The following is a 26,044-nucleotide window of genomic DNA, read 5'->3' as shown; positions in this document are numbered from 1 at the left end:
CAATTTGTAATTGAGCTGTGTCATCATGTGGAACATTTATGAGTTGATTGCTACTTACAGAAGTTTCTCCAGTAGTAGTAGTAAAATATGATGTTAATTTTGGTAACTTTTCAATTACTTCTTTCTGATGTAGAGCTTTTTTCCTTTTTTCAGATCCACTAGGATATGACCGTTTCGACATTTTATATTATAATTCACTATTTAATTAATTTTATAACGAAAATATTCGCTAACACAAAACAGACAAAACGACGATTTAATCAAACAATACTATTTTTTTTATCAGAGCTCGAGCACAGTCAGTAACAAACTAACAACTACAAACAAAACAAACGCCACAACATCGCAGACAAATACTTGAAGGGAATTCCCGTTCGTCAAGTCAAACGACGATCGGGAATCGGGAATTCCCCTTTTTTGTCTTTGGTATTACGAATGACGTTCGAATAGGTTTCTTTAAGACATAAACCACACCGCATCAAATAATTCTTTTTTTAATTTAATAATTTTTTTTAAAATTGTATTCTTATACTTACATATAGGTATTTAAATTAACCTAAACATACTAATATCGGAAAAACTCATTTTTGAGAGAGAGTGGAGTATTATACCCTGTTTATTTATTAGTTTGATCTTTCTTTTTGACAGATGTCAAATCTGAAATCGATATAACTTTGCAACGACGAACAATATCTTCTTATTTTAATAATATTAAAAATTGATAATAATCATAAGAATAGACACACAACATAAAAGTACCTGTTAAGGACTCAAGCATTTTCCGAAAGTCTTAAGTGGTTTTTATTGCTTCGAGGTAAAATTTAAATAGAAAAAATGAAAACAATGGTTTCTTACCTACCCAATGTTTTTATGTCTAGTGCAATAAAATTGATTGACGAATGAATTTATTTATTTTGAATAGTTTAAAACATACATACAGCCACATATTTAGCCAACACATTTTTTACACCAATAGATATTTTCTGTTTCCCATCACTGACCCATCTGTCAAAAAGTTCAAGCTATGTTGTACAAGGTATAGCTATACGCATGCGGCAAACTAAAGCTAATATAATAAGCGTAGGTATTGTAGTAAGTCATTATCATCAGATTTTTCAAAATTAATGTTTTTCGGTAATAATGTATCGATTATCATTTGGTAATCTGGCAGGAACTAGGGGGCCCCATTCGATCGCGGGGCCCTGGGCACGTGCCCATAGTGCCCAGTGGGGAAGAGGGGCCTGCATTCCACCACCGCTTTGATGAAACACAGTTTATAGTTCAAAAATTAATATAGTGTAAAAATTCAAGAAGATCGACTAAATATCTTCAAATATAACTTTATTTATTGTAACAATCATATTAAGTCATGAGATATTATATTTATTTAAAACTTGCACGACTGTATCGGCAGTTTCCTCTCTGAACTGTGCATGCAGACTGTGGTAACCTCCTTCGAATTCAATGAATTCAGCATTTGGAAAATGTCCTCTAATGTGAGGCATGTGGCTCCTCCTAAAACATACTAAAAATTAATTATTAATGAAGTAGAAACATTAAAAAAATGATGTAAATTAGTTACAATGAGTCACATTTTCGGTATTCGCGATCGCAACACTCGAATACGCCATCTGGGGAGAGACCGGTTTCATGCCTTTAGCCCTTCTCCCTTCCCTTTCCTCCTCTTTTCAGTTGTATAGGAATGTACTACGATATTTTTCCTTTTCTTAATATTTTTCCTTTTTATTTAATAAAAATATTTTTTAAAATTTCCACGATACTTTTCTTTAGAACTATGTTTAATGTAGTTTTCAGTTCCATATAGTTTTTCAAGTTAAAAGATTTTAATCTATATGAAAATCAAGAGAGAAACTAACGTGCTTCCTTCTTCTATGACTTTCCACACGCTAATGGGGAAAGCATGTGAAGTGTTGCCATAGGAAAAGAGTTCTGCTCTACGCCACCTGCAGCCCATTTCGATCGCCAATTTTTATGATCGGGGGAAATTTTTTCTCCTTTTTGATTAGCTCATATGGCCGTTTAAATCAAGGCATGTTTGAAAAGCTTAGTAAGATAATAATGTGAGACAAATTCTTATTTTTTTCATTTATTTCTTTTTCATACATTTTTGAAGGTGGACACTATCGGTGCTGGGCAATGACGAAAGTGCAGCAGACAAAATGGATAGGGCAAGTGAACCACTGGCCCGGGACACCAAACTTCTAAGCCAGTTCAGAGGCTTTTTTATATATAAATGCAAAAATTTAAATTTTTTGTTGTTCTGTTTTGTTTTTGGGATGATTGTTTACATGTGAGTGCAGATGCAATGGAGAATTATTTATTTATTTTGCATTTACATCAAATGCTGTGTGTATTGATTCTTTACAATGGCTAAATTTTTAGTGGCATACCTAAAGTTACAACTTGTTTCATATTTTGATGGATTTCTCTGTATGATAATAAATAAGTTCTCTTATTTAATGAAGTTGTTTTTTGTGGCCTCTCTTCTTTCGACTGAGCTCAAATAAAAGAGTGTAGAGGAATAGGAAAAATTCTAATTGCAGAAAAAAATTAATACATTTTTGTAATCAGCCTTTCTCGATGGTAGTTCGGTTTGAGACATTTGTCGGTTTTGAGATCTTAGATAAATAACTATTTTTGAGTTCTGAATTAAAAGTTTTTGAGCATCATCCATATTTGGTTTTATTATTTTAAAAAATAACCGAAGTAAGTTTTCGAAAACTCTAACTTCTTTTCAAAAATTAAGTAGTAAATTACCTATTCACAATTACTAAATGACTAATTTAATTGCTTTACATTTCAGAGAAAAACAATTTCATAGTAGTTCTAAAACATTTCAAGCCGTTATTTCTTCTAATTTAATAAAACAAAATGTTACCTTTATCTTTTATTTAATAAAGGTAATGCTTATATATATATATATATATATATATATATATATATATATATATATATATATATATATATATATATATATATATATATATATATATATATATATATATATATATATATATATATATATATATATATATATATATATATATATATATATATATATGTAATACAAGAATTAAATACTTTCGTATTAATAAAAGAACTAAAACTCTTTCGTTTTCATAAAATGTCTTTGTTAAAGAATAAGCGTAGAGAGATTCTATTTTGGGAATTCAAGGCTGAAAACATACCATTGAAATAAACTGCTGTTTGTAGAAAATGCAACACCATGAAGGAATCATCAGAATCAAATGAAATTCGCAGCAAATGTCAATTATAGGATATTATGCAAATTAATAAAGTTTCAGAGCCATCGCGCGTGCGTGGCGCGCGCAGCGCCCTCTGAATTGATGCTGAAAGCGTATAAATAAAGTGCTGTAGCGGGACGTTGAAAATAGTCTATGATTATTTGTTAGTGGCAAACGTTTAGTGAGACCTGAGTATGCCTCCACGACGGAAGAATAAGAAATTCAAGCAACTTACGGAGTTTGAACGAGGGAGGATAATCGGCCTTCGAGAAGGAGGATTTTCCTATCGCGCAATAGCAGCTCGTATGCAGCGGAACAGTTCCACAGTGATGCGAGTTTGGAAGCAGTGGACCGACGAGCACCGAACAACTCGAAAAACAGGCACTGGACGGCAGAAGGTGACGTCAGAGCGCGATGATCGACACCTGCTCCGCATGGCGGTGAATGATCGCACAGCTTCCTCCAGGCAGCTGGCAGCACATTGGTCTACTGCTACAGGTGTACAATTGTCGGCTTCGTCAATTCGTCGTCGTCTGCTGCGCCGTGGATTGCGTGCAAGGGTGCCATTATACAGGATTCCCCTCACGGCGGATCATCGACGGCTGCGTCGGCAGTGGGCTCTTGAGCACAGAGACTGGCGAGCTGATTGGCACCAAGTTGTCTTTTCAGATGAATCACGCTTCAATTTGTGGACCCATGATGGCCGTGTTCGTGTTAGACGTTATGCCGGTCAACGCTGCCTTCCTGAGTGTATTATTGAACGACATAGTGGTCGAACACCCGGAGTTATGGTCTGGGGTGCGATTTCGTATCATGGACGATCCAATTTGATACGAATTGAGGGTAATCTCAATAGCAACAGATACGTCCGTGAAGTGCGACAGCCCGAAGTCGTTCCTTTCCTTCAAGGCATCCCTGGAGCTATCTTTCAGCAGGATAATGCACGCCCACATGTTGCGCGGACTGTTAGAGACTTCTGTTCAGCACAACGCATGCAACTTCTTCCTTGGCCTGCTTATTCGCCGGATATGTCGCCTATTGAGCACGTGTGGGATATGGTTGGTCGGCGTCTCACTCGTGATCCGCGTCCTGCAGTTTCCAAAGACGAACTTTGGTTGCGCATACAAGCGATATGGAATTCTCTTCCTCAAGCAGATATTCAACATCTGTTTGACTCCATGCCACGTCGTATAGCAGCACTTATTGCAGCGCGTGGTGGCTGCACCAAATACTGATTTCGGACGCTTAATTTGTTTCTTTTGTTTTGAAAATTTCATCATTTATTTGTATCAGTACAAGTCGTTTCTGCATTAAATTTCATTTGATTCTGATGATTCTTTCATGGTGTTGCATTTTCTACAAACAGCAGTTTATAAATAGATTTATATTTCAAAGGAAGAGTTATTTATAGAATCGTGCCCTTTTTCAATTCCATATAAGGAAGCAGAAATGATTTTCCTTAATGCGTAAGGATACAAGGAATGTACGAATGTGCCTTTTTACTTCAAATCTATGTTGGTATAAAACGTAAGAGCGCATAGTTTTGCGTGTCCTTTTCATAATGATGTGATCCAAATAAGCTGTGCCGGAATTGTCCGGAGTCTTGTCCACTCCCCCTCCTTTTCAGGAGTGGGGACGTGAATTGTTGTCGATACCAGCAATATTTAAAAACAACACTAATAACAGGGTTGGAGCCCTGTTATTACAAGTCGACAGGATAGTTGCTTCTTGCGGAGGAAGTTTACCCATTTTGACTGCTTCGTGGAAATTTTCCATCACCCCCGGAGGAGGAAAAAATTGGCAGTGAAAAAAACGTTGAAGGAAGGAAGGATGGCGATTTTCCACCCGTACTACTTCCACCCGTACTTCTTGTACCTCGTCGTGGAGAGTGTCCCCTGAAACCAGTGAAAGTATCCCATCCGATGATCCTACAGTGTCCCATCCATCGAGTTCTGATGTTCATTAGTGCTCAAAAAGAAATGTCACTTTGGTTCAAATATGAATTAGTCTCTTACAAGAATTGTTTTCTTCAAAAGGGGAAACAAAAGTGAATGTGCGCGAATTTTAATCATGAATATTCATGAAGTGCTACGATTCAAGTGCGCGAAAAAGAAAAAAAAAAGTGATATTTTTTTTTCCCTCTCGTCAACGAAAAATGGATGAAGGTCAAATGGAAAGGATTTACTGTAGATATATATTTTTTTCTCTCATTTTTTTTTTCTTAATGTTATGATTAAATATTTTAGTAATATTAAATGTGAGTAGTAATCTAAATATTTTATTATGAATAATTCAATAGTATATTATTAAGGATTAGATTGCATTTCTATTGTTCATTTAGTTATTTATTTTTTTTTTAAATTATGATAAAATATTGTTCTTTAGTGCATTTAAAATGTTTTTTTTGAAAAAAAAATATATGATTCAAATGTCAGTTAAATTAGTGACGGCAAACAAAATTAAGTCATTGTTTAAACTTTTATTTTCTAATGATTTTTCAAGATCTAACCACATAAAAAATTAAATTGTTCAGAACTTTCTTTTGAACTTAAAAATGAAGAGTTTTCAAAAAAATAAATAAAAACTTAAAGAAATTTGAAATTCTTTTACTTTTTCGGACTTGGTCAAAACTAAATATTCCTATTTTAAAAAATGTGAAACCCAAACAAACGGACAGTTAACACTTAACAAAATTTGTGAGACTCCCTTATTACGATAGGCTAAATTTTTAAATCAGCAAAGTTTTTATACTTGATACTGATTTACCATATGCTTTAGTAGGGTTGTAGACTTGCAGGGATTTTTGTTTGTTTATTCATTGTGTCGGGCCAGTTGTTACTCAATTTGGTAAGAGACTGATCATCTCTGCTGAGTCTAAAAGTGACAACTTATCTTTGCACATTAAACAGCAGAATTCTCAAAATGTTAAGGTTAAAAATGGTGAAAAAGATGTTTCAAAAAAAGTAAACATCGAAAAAAGAAAAGAATGATGCTTCAAAAAAGTAAGCATCGAAAAAATGAATGTTAAGGATGTTTCAGTAAAAGTAAACATCAAAAAATAGAAAGAAAGAATGTCCAAAAAGTTCAAATGATTCGAAGATAGATCTAGGTAATGGATGCGTTCATTATCAGGTTAATATCGACGAAAAAATATGTAAAGGGTAACAAAAACCAAAAAACAAAAGGAAAAATAGGAAAAAGAAGAATGTCCAAGAAACTGATTACAAAAACAAAATAAACAAAAAGAAATTTAAGTAAACAAAATTTTGAAAAAGTACATGTATCAAAGCTTAGGAAGTATTTTTAACCACACAGAATCTAAAATTCTGAATAAATGACACATGTTGTCCATAAAAATTTTGTATGTTTTGTGTGAAAAATTTTTTTTGAAATTTTTAGTAGAATAGTTGTATTTCATCAAGTAAAAAATATTTTTAACCACACAGAATCTTAAATTCTGAATAAATGACACTTGTTGTCCAGTTTGTTTTGCATAAAAATTTTGTATATTTTTGTGTGAAAAATTTAAAAAAAAAAATTTTAGTAGATTAGTTTTATAAATGTTTAATTTTTCTTTCTGTTTAGTTACTAAATTGATAAATTGCATAATCATGTTTTTAATATTTTTGTCATTGTAAATAATTTTTTTCTTCTTTACATAATTGAAAAAATGTTGTTTGTAGTAGGGAAAAAGGAGCATTCGTACCAACCTAAAAATTTTAAATTTAAAGTTTTCTAAATTTTTTGTTTTGGCTCACCAAAAATTTTTTTTGGGGGGGATGTAATACAAGAATTAAATACTTTTGTATTAATAAAAGAACTAAAACTCTTTCGTTTTCATAAAATGTCTTTGTTAAAGAATAAGCGTAGAGAGATTCTATTTTGGGAATTCAAGGCTGAAAACATACCATTGAAATATAAATAGATTTATATTTCAAAGGAAGAGTTATTTATAGAATCGTGCCCTTTTTCAATTCCATATAAGGAAGCAGAAATGATTTTCCTTAATGCGTAAGGATACAAGGAATGTACGAATGTGCCTTTTTACTTCAAATCTATGTTGGTATAAAACCTAAGAACGCATTGTTTTGCGTGTCCTTTTCATCATAATGTGATCCTGATAAGCAGTGCCGGAATTGTCCGGAGTCTTGTCCACTCCCCCTCTCGTAGGGAGCGTGGACGTCAACTGTTAGCAATGCCAGCCTACCTTTAATAAACCTGTTTAGAACGTCTGATGGCTTATGACTGCAATTATTTCAAGCTAAATACAACACTAATAACAGGGTTGGAGCCCTGTTATTACACACACACACACACACACATATATATATATATATATATATATATATATATATATATATATATATATATATATATATATATATATATATATATATATATATATATATCTAATGAACAAATCAAAATTGTATCCTAAAATCCGAGATGGCGAGGCTATGAAGAGCTTTTGACACTAAAATCATAATAAAAAAAACTATTAATGGATGAACCAACAAAAAAAAGTAAATTGAGCTTGAAGTTACCAATGAACTTACATATCCATCACAGATTTAGTTCCAATTAAAAATACAGCAGGTCCTTCGTATAAGCCAACAGGGTCTAGAAGCACACTTGGAGGATCACTATAGATTCGATAGAGTGACTTCTCGTTAAAATTAGCCGCGTATCTCCCATCAGCATCTCTTTTGAATGGAGAATGTAGCTTGTATAATATATCCTTAGGAGTCCATTTTTTCTTTAATTGAACAAAGACATAATATTAATTTGCATATTAATTTAATTTAACAATTTTAGTATAAAACAAATTGCAAATTAAAGTTTCTTTATACATGGTTACCACGGATCTAACACAAATTTTAAAAGTTGTGACGAAAATAAAGCGAACGTCAATACTTTGTAGAAACATTTGGGGATTACACAGGACTTTTTATAGGAAATATTTTTTCCAATAGCCACCTGGGTTGGCATTCGTCAATTCAGAGCTGTGTATAAGGGCAGATGTATTGGCCACTCTTTCAGGGGCGCCATATTAGGTGGGCCACATTACTCCCACAGTAAGGACCCATTGTACAGAGAATGAAAGGCCATACATGCCTTGTCCGGGATTTGAACTGAGAACCATAATCACCTAACTTCTTCTTCATTTGCTAGTACTGATCAATTCTGAGTTCTCAGATTTCAAAGTGGTGAAATGGTTTCTTTAAAAATAATTTATTACTACTATTATAAATTTAAACCCAATTTAACACATAACCATAAATTTAACCCCTTTAAATCGCGTGTTTACTACAAAATACTGATAAAAGTAAAAGTAATATGCTTTTAAATTCTTGTAGTGTCTCGTAAAAGTCGATTGTATTCTGAGTGCTCCATCAGTAACTTATGGGATTGTCCAAAAATGATGCCACAAAATTTGAATCACAGCTATCTAAAATATTAGTGGTGGAATTTTACGTTTAATGTTGAAAAAAATCGGTCTTGTGAACATGTACCCTCATAGGAGAATAGAAAGATTTTAAGGGCTATTCTAACTGCATGCGAAAAAACTCCCGCATGCGCATTCGGAGATGCGAGGGAGAGCCTAATTGACAAACTTACAGCTGGGAAATACGTTTCACCAATAAAGTTCTTTTTTGCATCTTTGAATTTGCATACGCGAATTTATCACATGCGGTGAGATTATTACGCCTCTATTGGCAATTGAAAAGAGCTACCGGTGGCGTAGTGTAAAACTCTCTATCGGTGGTAACACTTGGCATGCTTTTACCATTAGCGTGTGGAGAGTCATAAAGAAGGAAGTACTTTAGTTTCTGTCTTTATTTTCAAATAGATTAAAAACTTTTAAGTTAGGAAACTACATGGAACGGAAAACTAGATTGAATATAGTTCATAAAAAAAGCGTCGTGGAAATTTAAAAAATATATTTTCGCTAATTATTTACGAAACAATTAAAGGAAGAATATTGCTGTACAATTCCTAAACAACTGTGAGAAGGAGAAGAGGGAAGGGAGGAGGGTCAAGACATGGAACCGATCTCCTCCCCAGATGGCGCATTCGATCATTGCGAGCACGAATTACGCCTTATCTCGTCTCTTTCCTGTGATTCAAAGAGGTTATCACTGCGCCGTCTCCGACCTGGGCACTGATATTAATACACTTTCGCAATGAGGATAGTCTGGAAAGAAAAGTAAACTCTCACGAGTACATCACTTACTATGGATGGGCGATCGTGTAAAGCTAAGGGTAGTGGCGCTAGTGGTAAAATTGCTCTTTCAAGACTTCCGGGTTACTGCTTCCGATATATTTTTAAGCCGCAGATTGAAAAAACACGCCATCATATTATTGCATCATATCTTTTGCAGTATTTCACATGTACCGAGTTCTTTCTTTCAGCCTTTAAACTTCAGCATTATCATATTAATATTATAATCATTAGAATATTTTCCAATTAGGCTAACTAAAAAAGATATTTTTGGCGACATTTTATTCAAATGTAGCCAAGTAAGGGATAAAATACAAAACATGGCAAACCTTAAGAATTATTCACAATGTGATATTAACTTTTCAAAATTTTTTTTGTCCTTACGACCTCTGAGAATCAATACATTTCTGAAAGCTCTTATGAATGGTACAATTATGTTTAGATTTGAACCCAAATTACAATAACAAAACTGCATAGAATATTAGGCTTGTTCACACATCGCCTCGTAGTCATAACATAAGCGGAGGGATACACCGGAAATTTTCTAAATTTCTTCCGGTTTAAGGACGCTTGTTATTGTTTACATTAGACCACCCATTCATAGTTTCTAAATGAATGATGTAAGAGAGAGATATTCCATTTTTTGCTACTTACATTTTCTTCGGATAATTCTGCGAACATATCATCAACAATTTTCTTGTTCGCCTCCTTCTCATCCATATAGCTCGGAATCTTTAAAAATGAATTTGAAAGTTCTTGTAAGTAATCTCTGCTTATGATAATGCAGTTGTGAGACACTGATTTTACATATGTGTCTTCGGATATTATCATTGCTACTCTGTCTGGCTGAAAACAAAATTATAAAAATTTATAACTTCAATCATTTTAAAATTGAGAACACTCAAAGAATAAAAAGTAGATTACTTATGAAATTGAATGAGACGATATAAAAATTCTGCAGAAAATCTACAAACTGATCGATAAATTTCATAAAATTTCGGGGGGACTGAAGAACAATGGGCGTTTTGAAAATGGTGCATTTTCAAAATCACTGGGAATGAAGTCCGAGGCACCAAATAAACTGCCAGCGTTGGTTAGCCTAATGAACTGGAAAGTCGTGACTTACTTTAAAGTATTATATATATATACGCCTTATAATTTTGAGCGTGCGTCGCTGTCGACAGTACTCTTGTGTTAGCCCCTGAAAATCCTCTATCTCCTTACGATTTTATTTGAAATTTCAAATTTATTCCGTGTCTCCTAAGTGTACCGTATTCGTCATGGAAGTTTGTTCCTCTAGTTTTAAACAATCCTCTATACATAAAAAAAACCTTTTAAACTCAGATTTTTTTAGTGGAATAACTTTATTTAAAAAAGAGTACTTAAGTACTTAGTTGTAAAATGTCAACGTCTTTCGAAGATTCTAAACAAGGCAAACATTCTCAACGTCCAACAAGTCTGCATGATAAACACAAAGCTGTATTCAAAACATAAAACGTAAAGTTGCTAACGAGAAACAATGAATAACTAAAGTTTGGAAAGCGAAACAAGAATAATCGTGGTAACAATGAGTAAAAAATCAGGCCAAGATATATTTCCAAATAGAATGAAGGAGTTATGCGGAACTGATACAATTGGCAAAGAAATCGGAATTAATAGGAATAAAACAGAATTTATATGGAGGCCGTTCGAAACTTGTCGACTTCATAATTACTGTGGCAGACCTCAACAGATGGCTCTAACTGTTTAACGTTAGATGGCGCTGCCCTCGCCACAGACATGCACGTTGCCGGGGGCCGTGTGTCTATCTAATATTTTGTTATGTGTAACCAAGAAATTACTTTTATTAAAATTTATATTTGTTTAATGCATCCACCATTATTCTTAAGCTACATGAACATAAACTGTACTTTTAAAGCAAATAATGTTCTTCCATACATTTTGATTATTCATTTCACCCTTACTATATTTCTGTCGAAAACCAGATAATAAGAAAAGTCATGAAAGCCATATCATGCTTCCGTAGTCTGTGCAATTTTTTTGAGAGCATCAAGTATAAAGATAAAAACAATTTTTTGACAAAAATCTCACTCAAGTAACTATAAAGTTGGTGAGGATCTGTCAAAGACAGCGCCGTTCTTTTGCACTTAGTGGTTGTTATTGTATGCTATCAAACGTAAAAATCTGAAAAGTGAATTTTTCGAAATAGTACGGAGTAAAAAAATAATAACGCTTTCCTTATTTTCAGACAAAAATTTTCACAAAATAGACATTATCATCTAAAGGACATTTCTCATGTTGTACAGTGTTTGTTGTAGATGAGATGAATCTTTACCTTCCGAAGAGCTGCGTTAATTACAGTGTAGGCACCCATGCTATGTCCAAATAATACAGCTTTATGCGCATTTATAATATTCATAAAATGAAACAGATCATCGACGTTTAAGGAGAAGCTAAAATCATCAGTATATTCACTGTCACCATAGTTTCTGGCATCATATGCATAGACCTAAAAAAAATGGAACAACAATAAGTATAATAAAATATTTCAGTTATATCGGTACTGAGACCACATAGATAAGTTTAATTTAAAATAAATACATTTAAATTGGAATGTTTTTATTGGTTGACTTGTCCATCGATTCTTTGCTACAGATTGACAAGAAAATAAAGTTTGGGCGTGTCATAGCAGGTGTAAGCATCGGGGATTGGATGAACCCTATGTTTTTCGTAGTTAAATATTTATTTTACTATAGATATTTCAATGGATTACAGCATGGTATGAAGCAGAACCACATCTTTTTATTTATCAGTCATTTTCAACAGATACTCAACATGAAAAAATAAAGAAAACTGCACCAAATATAAAGACCAAAAAGCAAAAGAAAATAAATAAATAAATAATAAAATTGAATAGAAACGAATGATTCAAGTTGTTCAGTCAACGGACTCAAATAAATTCATTAAACAATATCGATTCAGATCTTTTATTTATCATTGGTAATTAGATGTTCAATATTATTTCGAGGCATTACTGCCTTTGATAATTTTAGAGCTTTATTAATTACTTTAAAAGTTTGCGTAACTCGTATAATATCAGTGAACTGAAAATTTTTCATAACGAATAAAACCGCACTCATGTCGTGAGGTTTGACTTAGTTTTGTACATTCTTGAAAATTCATTCATAGAAAAAGAAGTTCATAATATAGATAGATAGTCATTTATAGTGAAAACAGGTGACAAACATTAAAAGTTATGAACTTAAAAACCACCCACTCGTCCTTCGAAATCTACCCGACACAATTTCTCATTATATAGCATAGTAGCGCCTAATGTTCATATTCTGGTTGCATTGGTGCAGTTCCCCACAGTCAACCGAAAAACAGAAATTATTTTCTCGTAGGGTTATTAGTACATACTGTATGACCCCTATAACACAGAACTCTTTTTAAAACGTGCATTACAGTGATCTGTCTTACATTTTATTCGTTCGTCTAGTAAGAATTATACATATGAATTTTTCATTTTAACACACCATCAAATGCGGTCCTTCAAATTTTGATTTAAAGTAATTTCACTCAACAAAAATTGCTGGTTGGTAAAAAAAAAAAAAAAAAAAAAAAGACGCAAAAACCTTTTTTTTTTTTTAACATTGTACAATTAAAGAGTAATTATGCAAAAAAGGGGAATCACAAACAAATTAATGATTTAAAAACTGAAGTGCCTTTTTTAAATCAACGCAAAGTAACATTTTAGTGAAATTTAGAAAATTAAAACATCGAGATTCTAACAAAGCTTTTATTTAAAAAAAAAATTTAAAAATCGCCTTCGTTAAAGATTTTCGTCTAGATATCGTAATACTTATAGCTAATTACAACTTTGAATACGATGCTCTCAAGTAATCATTTAAAATTCCATTACTAAAAAAAAAGCTCTTAAAATTTTGAGTAACCCTTTGAAATTTTAAGTAATTTTATTTACATTGCCAACTATTAAGTCACAAATCCTTATATAGATCTAAGCAGTTTGTTATACATGAAAAATGTCCTTTAAAAGAGAGGGAACTTTTTTTAGAAAACAATAAAAAATACAGGGTGTCCATAATTAAAATACAAAATTTATCAATCTCCCGTTTACAATGAATGAACTTGAATGTAACCAACTGTAAACAGGTTTGCTCATTTCCTAAATTTAACAACAACATCTTGTATCATCTCATTTTTAGTGTTCTAGAGGAAGCTATTAAGATATCTAATCCATTACATTAGATATTAAATTTAGACAGCAAGAAACGTGTCCTAGTTGCCATGGCAACAAAAGAATAAGAGTAATCATATTTATGAATTTAATTTAATTGGATGCTTGCAAGATCATTGTAAATTGCAGCAAACAGATAAATTTCACGGACGCCTTTTTAATGTTATTCAAATGAACTACAAGCTCTACAGATGAATAAACAGATACGAATTAAAACTTAACAAGCATTTATTAATTCTAAAGCAATCTAAATTTAGTGATATTTACAAAACCTAATGAATTCGAACACTAAAAAATCAACACAAAACATTTTAAGAAGGTTGCCATCATAAAAACCAAAGTGAAACAATAAAAATTAAATGAAAGCAGCAGCAGTCACAGTCATGTGACACCAACTGTACAACATATTACTATCTTTAACAATCATGGTAGATAAGTCATGGCTGGTCTTTCGTTGATTCAGAAGCTAATCAGGTTCGACAGACACGTGTGACGTAACCAACGCAGGTAACGTGACGTGACATAGAGGTAGGTAAATAATTAAATCTAATTTGAATCATGTAATTAGACACACTTCACTTCTCGAGTTGCAAGTAATCAACTGATAATTTACTGTATTTTTGGACAAATAATATAAATAGGGGAAGAATGTTAGCTTCGGTAGACATAATCTAAACATGGCTTGGTGCAGTTCTTTGTGCATAAAGGATAAAGCAACACTTAGGGGCCCAGAAGCAGAGGTGCTTTGAAACGGGTTTTCACCCTCCTCCAACCCATTACTGGGTTGGGGAAGGATTGTAAAGGAGATAAAAAGTTCTTTCTCTTTAGTTTTTGTTAATTTTTTCTGCATTTTTGCACTATTTACAAACACTGTAGTGCAATTGAAAAACAATGAAAGTGCTTCTCGATAGATTCTAAGAAAAGTAGCTTGACAACTTTTTTCTTTCTATTGCTAACGCTATGAACGCTGAAATAGAATTTCAGAGAACAGATAAAGCAAAACTTATTTTTGAAATTTTTTTTTTTTGCAGCATGTAGTTTATCATACAGGGATGACAAATATATATAAATTTAGAATTTTTTGTCACTTACGTTTATTTTTTTTTTGTACGACAGAACAGCACTTTACCATACATTATTTATGTTGATTAAATATGCCAACATACTTTGAAATAGAAAAAAAGAATAAAATAGCATTTGGTGGGAAGCAGCATACGCTACTATACATGTCAAGTTGTCCAACCGGTTCACAGGAGACGTACCTCCGGACTATTACTTTGTTTCGTATGCTCACGCTTAGGATCTTAGTACAAATAATGCTCTTATGTATCCGAGTATGTTACACTCCCTGTAAGTATTTTTTCTGTGGTATAGCAGAACAGTTCCCCACGTTAGTTACATATTAGGAGAGTTGAGCTTCTTCTCCTTGCTATATTTCGGTTTGGGATGTCATTTTGTGAAGGAAAAAAAACTATTTATTCTATTATACGAACAATGGGTTATATTTTGTAGCAACTATCTCATTTCATAAATTGGCTTTGTCCTGATATATCCAGAAGTATTGATTACATAGCAGACAGCTTCAATTATTGTTTACATAGTTGGCGTTGTCAACATAGCAGATGCAACATTGCTTTTGTGACAGTTCATTTGAGTACACAGCTGGACAATTGCTAGGAGCTGATCTCAAATGGCTGTATTGAGCATAAAAATTAAATCATGAAAAATTAAGCGTAATTAAATACTAAGTGAAATAAAAGAACGCGAGAATGTTAGGACTTAAAAAAATATATAATTTATTGTGCTTTGAAACCCAGATATGTTCAAGGATTCTGTTCCGAAAACGTGAAAATGAAGAAAAAAAAGCAAACACCAATAGGAGATAGGCCAAAAGGTGTCAATAGGAGATATGAGCACCATGGAGGATGATGCAAGTTCCCAGACTTCGCGGTATGCTTTGGACTATAGTATTCAGCAGCTGTTGGGGCAATTTATTCAATTCCTATGTCAAAATGTCTTTGTTTATTGCAAGGCATTCTCGACGAGTAACACTCCTTCCCAAAGCATCTCATAAATTTTCAATGGGATTCATATCTGGAGAACGTGATGGCAATACGTGGCGTTTAATATCATCATATCATCGCTCTACACACACTCCTTGACAGTGACTGTTCGATGACATGTTGTTGAAATTTATCACCGACAGTACCACGGAACAAGAAAACATGAGACAGCAGAATATCAGTAATGCAGAGTTGATCGGTTATAGTTCCAGTTGGAAGCACATAGAGGGATGTGTGTCCATTAATCTTAATGCCAGCGCACACCATGACACTACATGTAGTATCTCATCTGAGATTAGTTCGCTAGCTTAGTCCTTTTCACTCCAACTGAGATGAAGACACCATAGCAAATGGGCGCTACGGTGAAGTCTTTACAGTGGTATGCACACAATAGGTGAGTGGGCGAGGAGTCCATCTGCTTGCAAGCGTCTGGATACAGTTTTTCGGAAGACTATCTTGCCAGTAGCAGCATGAAACTAATTTTGTATCTGACTGGCTGTACTGCGCCGGTACCCTTTTGTCTACGCACTATGTACCTGTTTTCTTCTGGCGTCGTACACAGAACACGAGCTGCCCCGTGACGACTGCTACACATTTCAGTTGTTTGAAATGATTTTCAAAGCCTTGCAACAACACTGTGGCTGACGTCGAACTCCTTGGCAACATCTGTTACTTTTCGGTCTTCTTTAATCTTGCCGCTAATACAGCCAAGCTTAAAATCAACTAAAGGACGTCCGGAAAACTTATCAAGTTCGTCAATTGATTATTTCCCTTCAAACTCTGATTTTGAACAATAACGTTCAATACGCGTCAAACCTTTTATATTTCATACCAGCGCTGTCATGTGACAAGCTAGTTCGACAACCCAAAATTTGCATTCACAAAACACGTCTTATTATTACTCGCACTTATGGTAATTTTTACGCTTTTCCTACCTTCAATTTTGTGGTTGCTATTTTTGCTAATATCATACGTCCTTAGTAATTTTCCATCAGTGTACATTGAGACAGTTTGGCCAGTAATTGCCAAGTTATTTATCTAGTTCAGCCTTCAGAAAAAGAACTCTATATGATGTCAACCATTGTTCTCTACCATCTGAAAGAATGACAGTCTATACTCAAATGTTGAAAGTGACATATGCTTGAAGATATAATCCGTACATGGCATACTCTGCTATTGGTAGGTTCCGAGATTGATATGATTGAATCGTAGCAGAGAAAGTCTTTCTCAATCCCCACAACCAAAAATCGTAAGAATTCAAAGTTAGAGCTCTAGGAGACTCATGTATAGAAATGATTGCTGATGATCTCCCTCTAGTGGTGATTGTTTAAACTTTTTTCAATAAACTTCCCATTAATTCATTAATCATTATTCCCTTATAGAATATTACATGCATAAGTTCAGCATATAAATGCCATTTTTATTTATGGGCTCATAGTGCTTGCGCTACAATTAACAAGATTACCCGATACGAAATATGCTCTATGATTAAAAAAAACAACAATAATATGTATTATACAATCGGGTTTAAAATATATTCACATATTCTTCGGTTTTAGTTACAATCGGTTTTAAAATATATTCACATATTCTAACCTTTCTCTTTGTTTCTTCGGCAATAATTGGAGCAACATATTTCCATGTTTTTCTGTCCGATGCAAGCCCGTGAACAAGAACAACAGGTGTTAAGTTAGGGTTACTGCCTTCAGTGGATTCATACAAGTCATAGGCCAAGTTAACTGGAACGTAGCTATAAAGAAAAAAAAAGAGTTTTACGAACTAAGAGCCTCTGAGTATCCAAAAATGAAAGTCATATTCAAGGAAGCTTATTTTTTCTCCTTTAAGAAGCTTTTTCCCTCTAGCTCGATTCAAAATGTCGAAGGAAAATTTTAAATAGGTTTTTAATCATTTTTATTTAATTTTCCGAAATAAACTGATGGAGGATATTTACTCTATCCAGCAATATGTGTCGCTATCATCTTGGGATATAAGGCATCTGGTATTTTAGGTTCGCTATTCATTTTTTTCCGGATAAAATTACATGAATACGATTCCGCAATTAGTATTTTCGCAAAAATAAATTTACAATTATACATTTTCTCATTTTTTATTTTTGTTTTTTCACATAATTTCTGCTAATTTTCATTCAAATTGTTTTTCATTAGTTAAATTAGTTTTGTTTCATTAGTTAAAATTAAATGTAAAAAAATCTAAATACAGACACATGTGTATACATGTGTCTGTTTTTAGATTTTTAGATTTATGTTAAATAATGCAAAGCTATCCAATTAATGCCCCTACAATATTTATTAATGTCCCATTATTATTATTAATCACATTAATAATGTCCCATTGAAATATTTCTACAATATCATCAAATAATTTTTTTTAAAATTAATTTTATTTTTCTCGGCTTCTACTAAATGAAAGCTGTTGAAAGTTAGTTGCAATAGAAAAATACTTAAAGTTAAATGGTATAAAAATTTATGCAACATAATTCAAATTTTTTTATTATCTCCAATTAAATTAAATGATAAAAAATAATAAATAATTATAAAAAATTATTGTTGCTTGAAATTATGTTTGGGTAATGGATTTCATGAGGTGGTTCAATTTCTTATGAAATTGCTCAATTAGTTATAAACGAAAGTTATTCAGGGTGATATCTTTTTCTCTGCTCACTGAACATGCATACATAAATTCTTTTTACATTCGTACTTTACTTACATGTATTGTTGCAGGCATACATACGCATACAACTGTTTATAAGTATGTATACAACTTTACTATATTGTATGCATACAACATAAATTGTATGAACACACGTCCGGATATTAAATGTACATTTGGTCGTACATTGTTATTGAATGGTGCATGCATATAAACGTATATAGTATGTATATACGTACGTAAATTATATTGTATACTAGAGGGCTAAACCCTCTGTGCCCTGACTTTCACCAACTCCGACGATTGCTTCGTAAAAATTGCCGTTTCTTGATATGAAACATTTGAAATTATTCAACTAAAAATATATGTACTAAAAAGACTTGTCCCGACACTTCCCGTGTCCAAATATTTCCCACCTTTATGATACTATTAAGATCTATCAGTGAACATAAATCATTTTTCTAAGTAATCATTTTTTGAAATAACATTTAAAATTGAAAGTATGTTGTTATAACAAACTTGGCGAGTTTACAACTGTAATTTAATATTTGTGTTTCCCAAATAAAGGGATGTATATTTTAAAAAAAAACATATTTTGCATTCATTACTTCGTGCATGATGGTCAAAGTTAAGCTCTAACTCATTTAACGAATCACTTAAACCGTAATCTATCATAGTATATTAATGTAATTTATTCCAAAGAATAATAATTGTAAAACGGTTAATAAGATATAGAAATACATATTTAAATAACTTTATCTTAAAATGTAACATAGAATTACGTTATGCTAACAAAAATAATAATAGTAACAATCCTCTTAAACTCTTAATTTCGAAAACAAACAAGGGTAGACTATATTTGAGGGTGCCCCTTGGTTCTCGCCAAGTTGGGCAATGTTGAAACCCAATCGTGATTCTGATTGGTTTAGATTTTAGCGTTATTTTTAAATGTTGAACGGTATATGTAATTTCAGAGATCCGTTAGTTCTACGTTGGATACCGGCTGGTAAGGTTACTTTTGAATCTGGTCAATAAGATCGAAGGTATGTGGGCAGTCATAAAAAGGGATTTAAGAAAAAAATGTCACCGCTAGTCCAGTATTACAGACGCCATTTTCGATTCGTATTTCGTCGAATTTATGTGGCGATGGAAGTACACACATTCTATTCATGATAAATTTAGACAGTATCTAACTGTTATTAGATAATTCTGTTAACCTAAATCTGAGAATATTCACGCTTAATGAAGAAGTGTGTTGTTTTTTTCCTTTTCTTTCTGCGCCTACTCCATTAATTTTTGCTTCAATTCAAAATCCTTTTTATTGGGCTTATTAATTTTGCTTATATTCGGTTCATTGCAAGTTTTGTTTGTTGAAATTTTTCAATGTTTTATTGAAATATCATTATGTTTTGGCTGCTATTCCTGTTACCACGGTGTTCCGCGCAAACAGGAATAGAGCCAAACATAAATCGCCAATTTCGCCAAGGGGCACCCTCAAGTATATTTTTCCCACAAACAAAATCAAAAACGTAATAATAACAGCATCAGGGATGCAAAAATATTTATAAGAAAGGAATGCCTTTATGACTTATATCAGTTTTATGCTGATGACAACCAAACCATAATGAAAATTAATGTCGGAAAACTGGATCCTACCATGTGATTTTCCAGCCAATAAAAATTCACCTTCAACATTGAGAAACTACGACACCATCATTAGATTTTAATGTATAGTAAGACACAATTTGAGAAATATGGGTCCCAATAGTTTGGTCAGCAGAGGGATTGGATGTTAGGACCCTTAATTTTACTTTTGCTTTTTTTTTTTTAATATTTTGCCATATTTCGAGGACTTCTCACGCAGATCAAAACATTTTTGCATACAATTATAAAATTCACTTATTCAAAGATAACATCATACAAAAAATAGTTTTTAACAATTATTTATTTCTTTTCACAATTTTATTCAATAATCGTAGAGAGAATTTTAAACTGTAAAATACATAAATCTTCACACCGTTAAGGAATGTAATTTTATATGGGAAAATAAAAAAATTGAGAAAAAATCAGTGGAATAGTTACTGAGAAATAAAATTTTAAATGTGCTACTTTTTTAATCATGTCTTTCTAATCATGAACACAGTAGTATTACTTGTAAGCATCGTTATAATCCCGATTGCTTGTAGTAATCATATATTTTGATGACGTGTGCTCGTTTCTTGTGATTGCAACTTATCATAAGCGTTTTTAATGAGTAATTATGATTATTTTTTTATCGTGATTACTTGTAATCTTGATTACAGGCAATTGATTAGAAGTAATGATTAGTTATTATTTATTACAATTAATGTAATTGACGCGTAAGTTTTTTACGCAACAATTATACAAGGTAATTATTATATAATCCCTGTAACTAACAGCAGTTATTCTAAACAATTAGTCAAAACAAAATAATTTTATATCATTATTTAAAAATTTGCAAAATGTATGTTGGATAATGACTAAATTTGCATATGAATAACTATTTAGATTAAATTTAGTCAGACTAAAATTTTTTTTCTCAGACTTGGGAAGACAAACTTTATTTGATAAATTGATAACAGTGTTACGTTGGTATGTTGTATGCGTGTATAAGATGTACTTTTAATATTGGTGTATAATTCTAGGGTAAAGTCCTAAAAATAGGATGCCCTAATATCAGAGATTCATCAACACAGATTGAGAGGAATAAATACTTGCTTGCATATTATAATACTTATATTAATACTTGTTTACAGTTATAACATGAACGTTTCACTAAGAAACACTATTTTCATATGTTTATTATTTCAATGAAAATAGATCGGAAAAAGAAATTTATCAGAAACATTTTTATAATAGCCTTTTATAAAATAATTTTTTCTTTACTAACTATTAATTAAAAAAGTAACACCGCAATTATTTCATAGTAACGAAACTAATTGACTTACTTGTCCATTCCAATATGCTTAGTACTATAATCAAATACGAAACGAATAAATCCTTAAATCGAATGAGTAAGATTAAAGAAGTTATAAAGCAGAAACGACTGTTGTAAACAGTAATTACTTTTTTTATTATTCATAGACTAATAGTAACTCTCAATTTTTAGTATTGATTAAAAGTAAATATTCAAAATAGATTGGAATAATACTTGTGGTTTTTAATAGTAGGAAAGATAGTTTTTTTTCATTGAATAACTTATGCTCCTCTTTGCAAAAGAAATGTCTACACTAGACCGGAATACATAGCACACATTTTTTTTTAATAAGAAAATCTAATCTATTTTTTTGTCTTAAAGCTTAATATTTGTACTTATAAATAGAAGAATTTACTCGTAAATAGAAACATATTGAAAGTCAAATTGATGCAGAATAATGATAATAAAAAAGAACAATCATATTCCTTAAACAAATAATTGGGGTAGTTATTTGTTTTCAGATACAGAAAGAATATTGTTGTCTCTAAGGGAACATCCACAAATAATTTTACGCAACAGTTTTTACTTATTCTTCTTTATTTATCACAAAGTTATTCCTCTTATTTGTCACAAAGGGTCGTTATCTTTACGAAAAAAATCGAGGTATAAATAAGGTATTTTCAAAGGTATAAGGGAGGTTGTTATTTAAATACGTCGTTATGTTGAAAAGAGTGCAAATTAATAACTCAAAATTAACCTCAAATATACCTTAAATATACCTCCAGAGGTATAAATGTATCAACCTGAGGTGTTTAATTTTACATTTGTGGAGAGGTAGATAGTTGCTACTTTAAGGTGTTTCACTTTCAACCTTAGGTTATTACTTATCAAGTATATTTTTTAACACTTGTGGAAATATTTATTCAACAACCAAAGGTGTTTCATTTAACACTTCCGATTATTATAAATATACCTCAGGTGTATTTTTTGACAGTTGGAAAAGTAATTTTTGACTAACGTGAGGTGTATTATGTTCTACCTCAGCTAATTATTTTTCAACCTCAGGTATCAAATTTTATGCTTGTTGGAGTATTTAATTATCAATCTATGGTGTGTCGTTTTAGACTTCAAGTTTATTGTATTTGCAGGCTCATGTGCTCAACTTAGGCTAATAAACCTTTGTCGTAGAAAGACAGCATAATAAGGACCGCACGAAGATACATCCAGGGTAACAGCGGGATTCGTACCCGCTAACTCTGCGCTTTGCACAGCTCGGCAAGCGAGGCTCCACACTTCAAATTATTATAAATCTACCTCAGGTGTATTTTTTTAACAGTTGGAAAGGTAATATTCTACTAATGTGAGGTGTATTATTTTCAACCTCAAATAATTATTTTTCAACCTCAGGTATAGATTTATATAGTTGTTGAGGTATATATTTTTATAGCTAAGGTGTGCCATTTTCCACTTCTGGTTATTATAAATGAACCACAAGTGTATTTTTTGACACTTGGAAAGATTATTTTTTATTAACGTGAGGTGTTCCACGTTCTATCTTAGGTTATTATTTTGTAACCTCCAGTATATATTTTTGTATTTTTAGAAGTATTAATTTATCAACCTAAAATGCGACATTTTACACTTCAGGCTGATATAGCTCAACCTAAAGCTGTTCTTTGAATACTTACGAAGGTAATAATTCCCAATCTTGAGGTGTTATGTGGTCCACCTAGTTTATTAATTTTAAACCTCACTATTATATAAAGATATTATATAATGATATTATATATATTATATGAAGAATAATGTATATCATTTCATTTTTTCTCTAGTAGAGTTCTTCATTTATCAACCTGAAGTTTTTAATATTAAACCTTCGGCAGTAATTGCTTCCTTTTTTAAGTTATAAAAAAAAAGTTTCAAATACAAAATTCTTCTGTAATTTTAATCGATTGAATTAAATCCTCTTGCTATGACACTTATCCGAGTTCTACAGTTGAAAAAATGATTTGTGGGAACTCATATTTTTAGAAGATAGTTGTCTAAAGTGCTTGAATTTTTAAAGCTATAAGGCTTCAAATTTAAATATTGACTCAGTTGAAATTCAAATTACTTTTATGTAAAACTGAAATTTCATTTTTTTACAATGCAACGAAATTATTTTAAATATTGATTTCGTCTACCAGTTGAAACTTGGAAGTATTGGAACCTAAAAGAAAAAAATATGAATTAGCACGAAAGTCATGATTACAATAATAATGGCAGGTTTTAAAATGTTAAAATATAAGAAATTGTTTTTTTTTCATGATTTAAATTAATTGGATGAAATTAATGGATGAATGTTTCAGATAAATGACCATTTCTATTCAATCCTCGTAGTTAAAAAGCATGACAGATACCAAAGCCACAAAATAAAATAAAATACACTGAATTCACAGCCGCAAAATAAAATACACTGAAGAAAGTACTACCATCAATAACCTTTGCAGAAATTCAATTATATAATTCCATTCTTATTATTAAATTTTAACGCTTTTTATTTTCCTATACATCTAGTATCATTATGGTACTTGTAAGTTTGATAATTAGACTTTTTTTCTTACAAATCTTTAAACTTAATAAACCTAGTCTATGTTTTTAAATTTTTTGTCAGACTTCATGAAACTAATAGCTTTTTCATAAATTTTTGACGCTGATTCTGAAAAGGACTTCCGTTATTGTCAATCACATAAGAGTTTCTTAAAAAAATAGTTATTTTAATACTTTTTTGAATCAATAGAATCAAGAATCAACAATTGTTTAATAAATTAAAATTTTAAAGTTATGTACCAATTTTAGCCGAATAGAAAAAACAGACGGCTAACAGATTACGATAATAACCATAACTTCATCATTATTAGTTTCACGTGAAAAAAAATTTCCCATTAAAAAAATCATTAAAAGTGAGTGGGAAAAAACGTTAATATTGTTAGTTTTCGAATCATGTTCTCTTTATTTTCCATTATATGCCCTATTTGTTTTAAAAATTTTCTCGGAGATCAAAAATCAATAAGAGTCCATTTCTGTAAAAAAGAGATGAATTGCCATTTTTTATTATAAGCAATTGTAAATTATGTATATTCTTTACAAACAACAAGAATCTTAGTTCTATTCTTTAATAAAACTAATAATATCTTTGAAGGAATAATATGAAAGATATTGACTTTTTAAAATATTGGAAACCGAAATTTAATTTTGTTTATGAGCTCACATTGTTCCAAGAAGTGGTTTATTGTATGCCAAATATTCATTTCAATAATGTTATTGATTTTGTTAGTAATAATTTTATCTGGTTTTAAAATTTCATTCGTTTTCCTACAACATTTTGTTCTCAAATTTTAGAGTTGTTAATATCAGCAGAAATTTTTTTCCCTCCCCTTCTTCTGAATAATAGAAATTATTGCTATGCTAAAACTGTAAGTTGATACATTAAAACTGTAAGTTGATATGTGTATATTTGATTCAAAATTATTAAATAATGTGAAAAGTATATATAAGAAGTTATTATAACATCGAAAAAGAAAATTTTCAGATAAAAATTAAAAAAACAGGTATGGAAATTTCCTCTAGTTGTGTTAAAAATATTTTAAGGTGCATAAGAAGTAAATAGAAGTGTGGGATTTTCGACGAAAACTTTCTCACCATTTGAATCGATTTTCAGTAACATATAATATGGCATCATTAAGGAAAAGAATACAATAGATAAATTAAGAAAGTGAATAGGCTTTGTATGAAAAGAGTAATGTTTACATCAGTTTAAGAAAAAAAGAGAGAAGTTTATAGTTAGCTAGAAACAGCGTTGGGTTTAAAACAAGATGCATCACAGTTTTCAACATTTTAATCAACAGTATTCAATTGTTATTGCATTCAATTTTTCTTTTTTTTCGAAGCTGAAGCTCGATTTCTTAAAACAACTCTTAGAAAAATTCAAGAAATGAGACAATAAATTAAAAAGGTGAATTTTTATTACAAAAAAAATGCAACATTTCCCTCAAATTTATTAATAAATTCTATTTAAAAAATAACAGCTAACAATAGTGTGGCATTTAACGTTGGAGCATTTGTTGGAACTAGTTGTCGACGTTATTATTCCAATCAAATAATTCAACGACTGACAGAATAACAAGAAATAAATTAAATAAGTGAAACAAAAAGAATAATATTTTCTTCAAATTTACTCCTTCATAATTCTAATTAAAATTTGATTGCTTGTGATAGTGTGGGATTTAAAGCTGGAACTAATGTTGGAACTTCGATTAGACTTTCTATACTTAGAAGAATTCAACAGATGACAAAATTCCAATAAGTAAACTAAACAAGTGGATTTGTTTTATGCGAAAAAAAATAATATTTTGAACAAATGTAAAACGTCTATTTAAAATGTGATTATTTTCATGTTTTAGACGTTCTTATTAACAATGTACAATTAGGATTGAAGTCCTCTTTTGTATCGTAGTTCATTTTCAACTCTTTTACTAGAAATATTTGGGACTTAGAGAATATCAGAAAAGGAAATTCGAAAAACAAATCAATGTAAAATTGAAGTAGTAAAATTTCCTCACATGTTTAAGTAAATAAAGGTTATTT

General features: G+C 31.4%; 1 protein-coding gene across 1 annotated transcript; it reads right to left on the bottom strand.

The window, feature by feature from the left end:
- Positions 1-1,324: 1,324 nt before the first annotated feature.
- On the bottom strand, positions 1,325-21,738 carry LOC107447178 (uncharacterized). Its single transcript, XM_043040698.3, has 6 exons — positions 21,450-21,738; positions 17,407-17,560; positions 11,825-11,998; positions 10,144-10,335; positions 7,823-8,022; positions 1,325-1,515 (listed from the first exon to the last, which is right to left on the bottom strand). The coding sequence occupies exons 1-6, from the start codon at positions 21,455-21,457 to the stop codon at positions 1,368-1,370; spliced, it is 876 nt and encodes a 291-aa protein (XP_042896632.1). The 5' UTR covers positions 21,458-21,738; the 3' UTR covers positions 1,325-1,367.
- Positions 21,739-26,044: the final 4,306 nt, after the last annotated feature.

This window comes from Parasteatoda tepidariorum, chromosome 8, assembly GCF_982258835.1.
Source record: "Parasteatoda tepidariorum strain Cologne lab strain chromosome 8, Ptep-v5.0, whole genome shotgun sequence".
NCBI classification, from domain to species: domain Eukaryota; kingdom Metazoa; phylum Arthropoda; class Arachnida; order Araneae; family Theridiidae; genus Parasteatoda; species Parasteatoda tepidariorum.
Note: the sequence above shows the minus strand (reverse complement) of the source record. Positions and strands in the feature narration are given on the sequence as shown.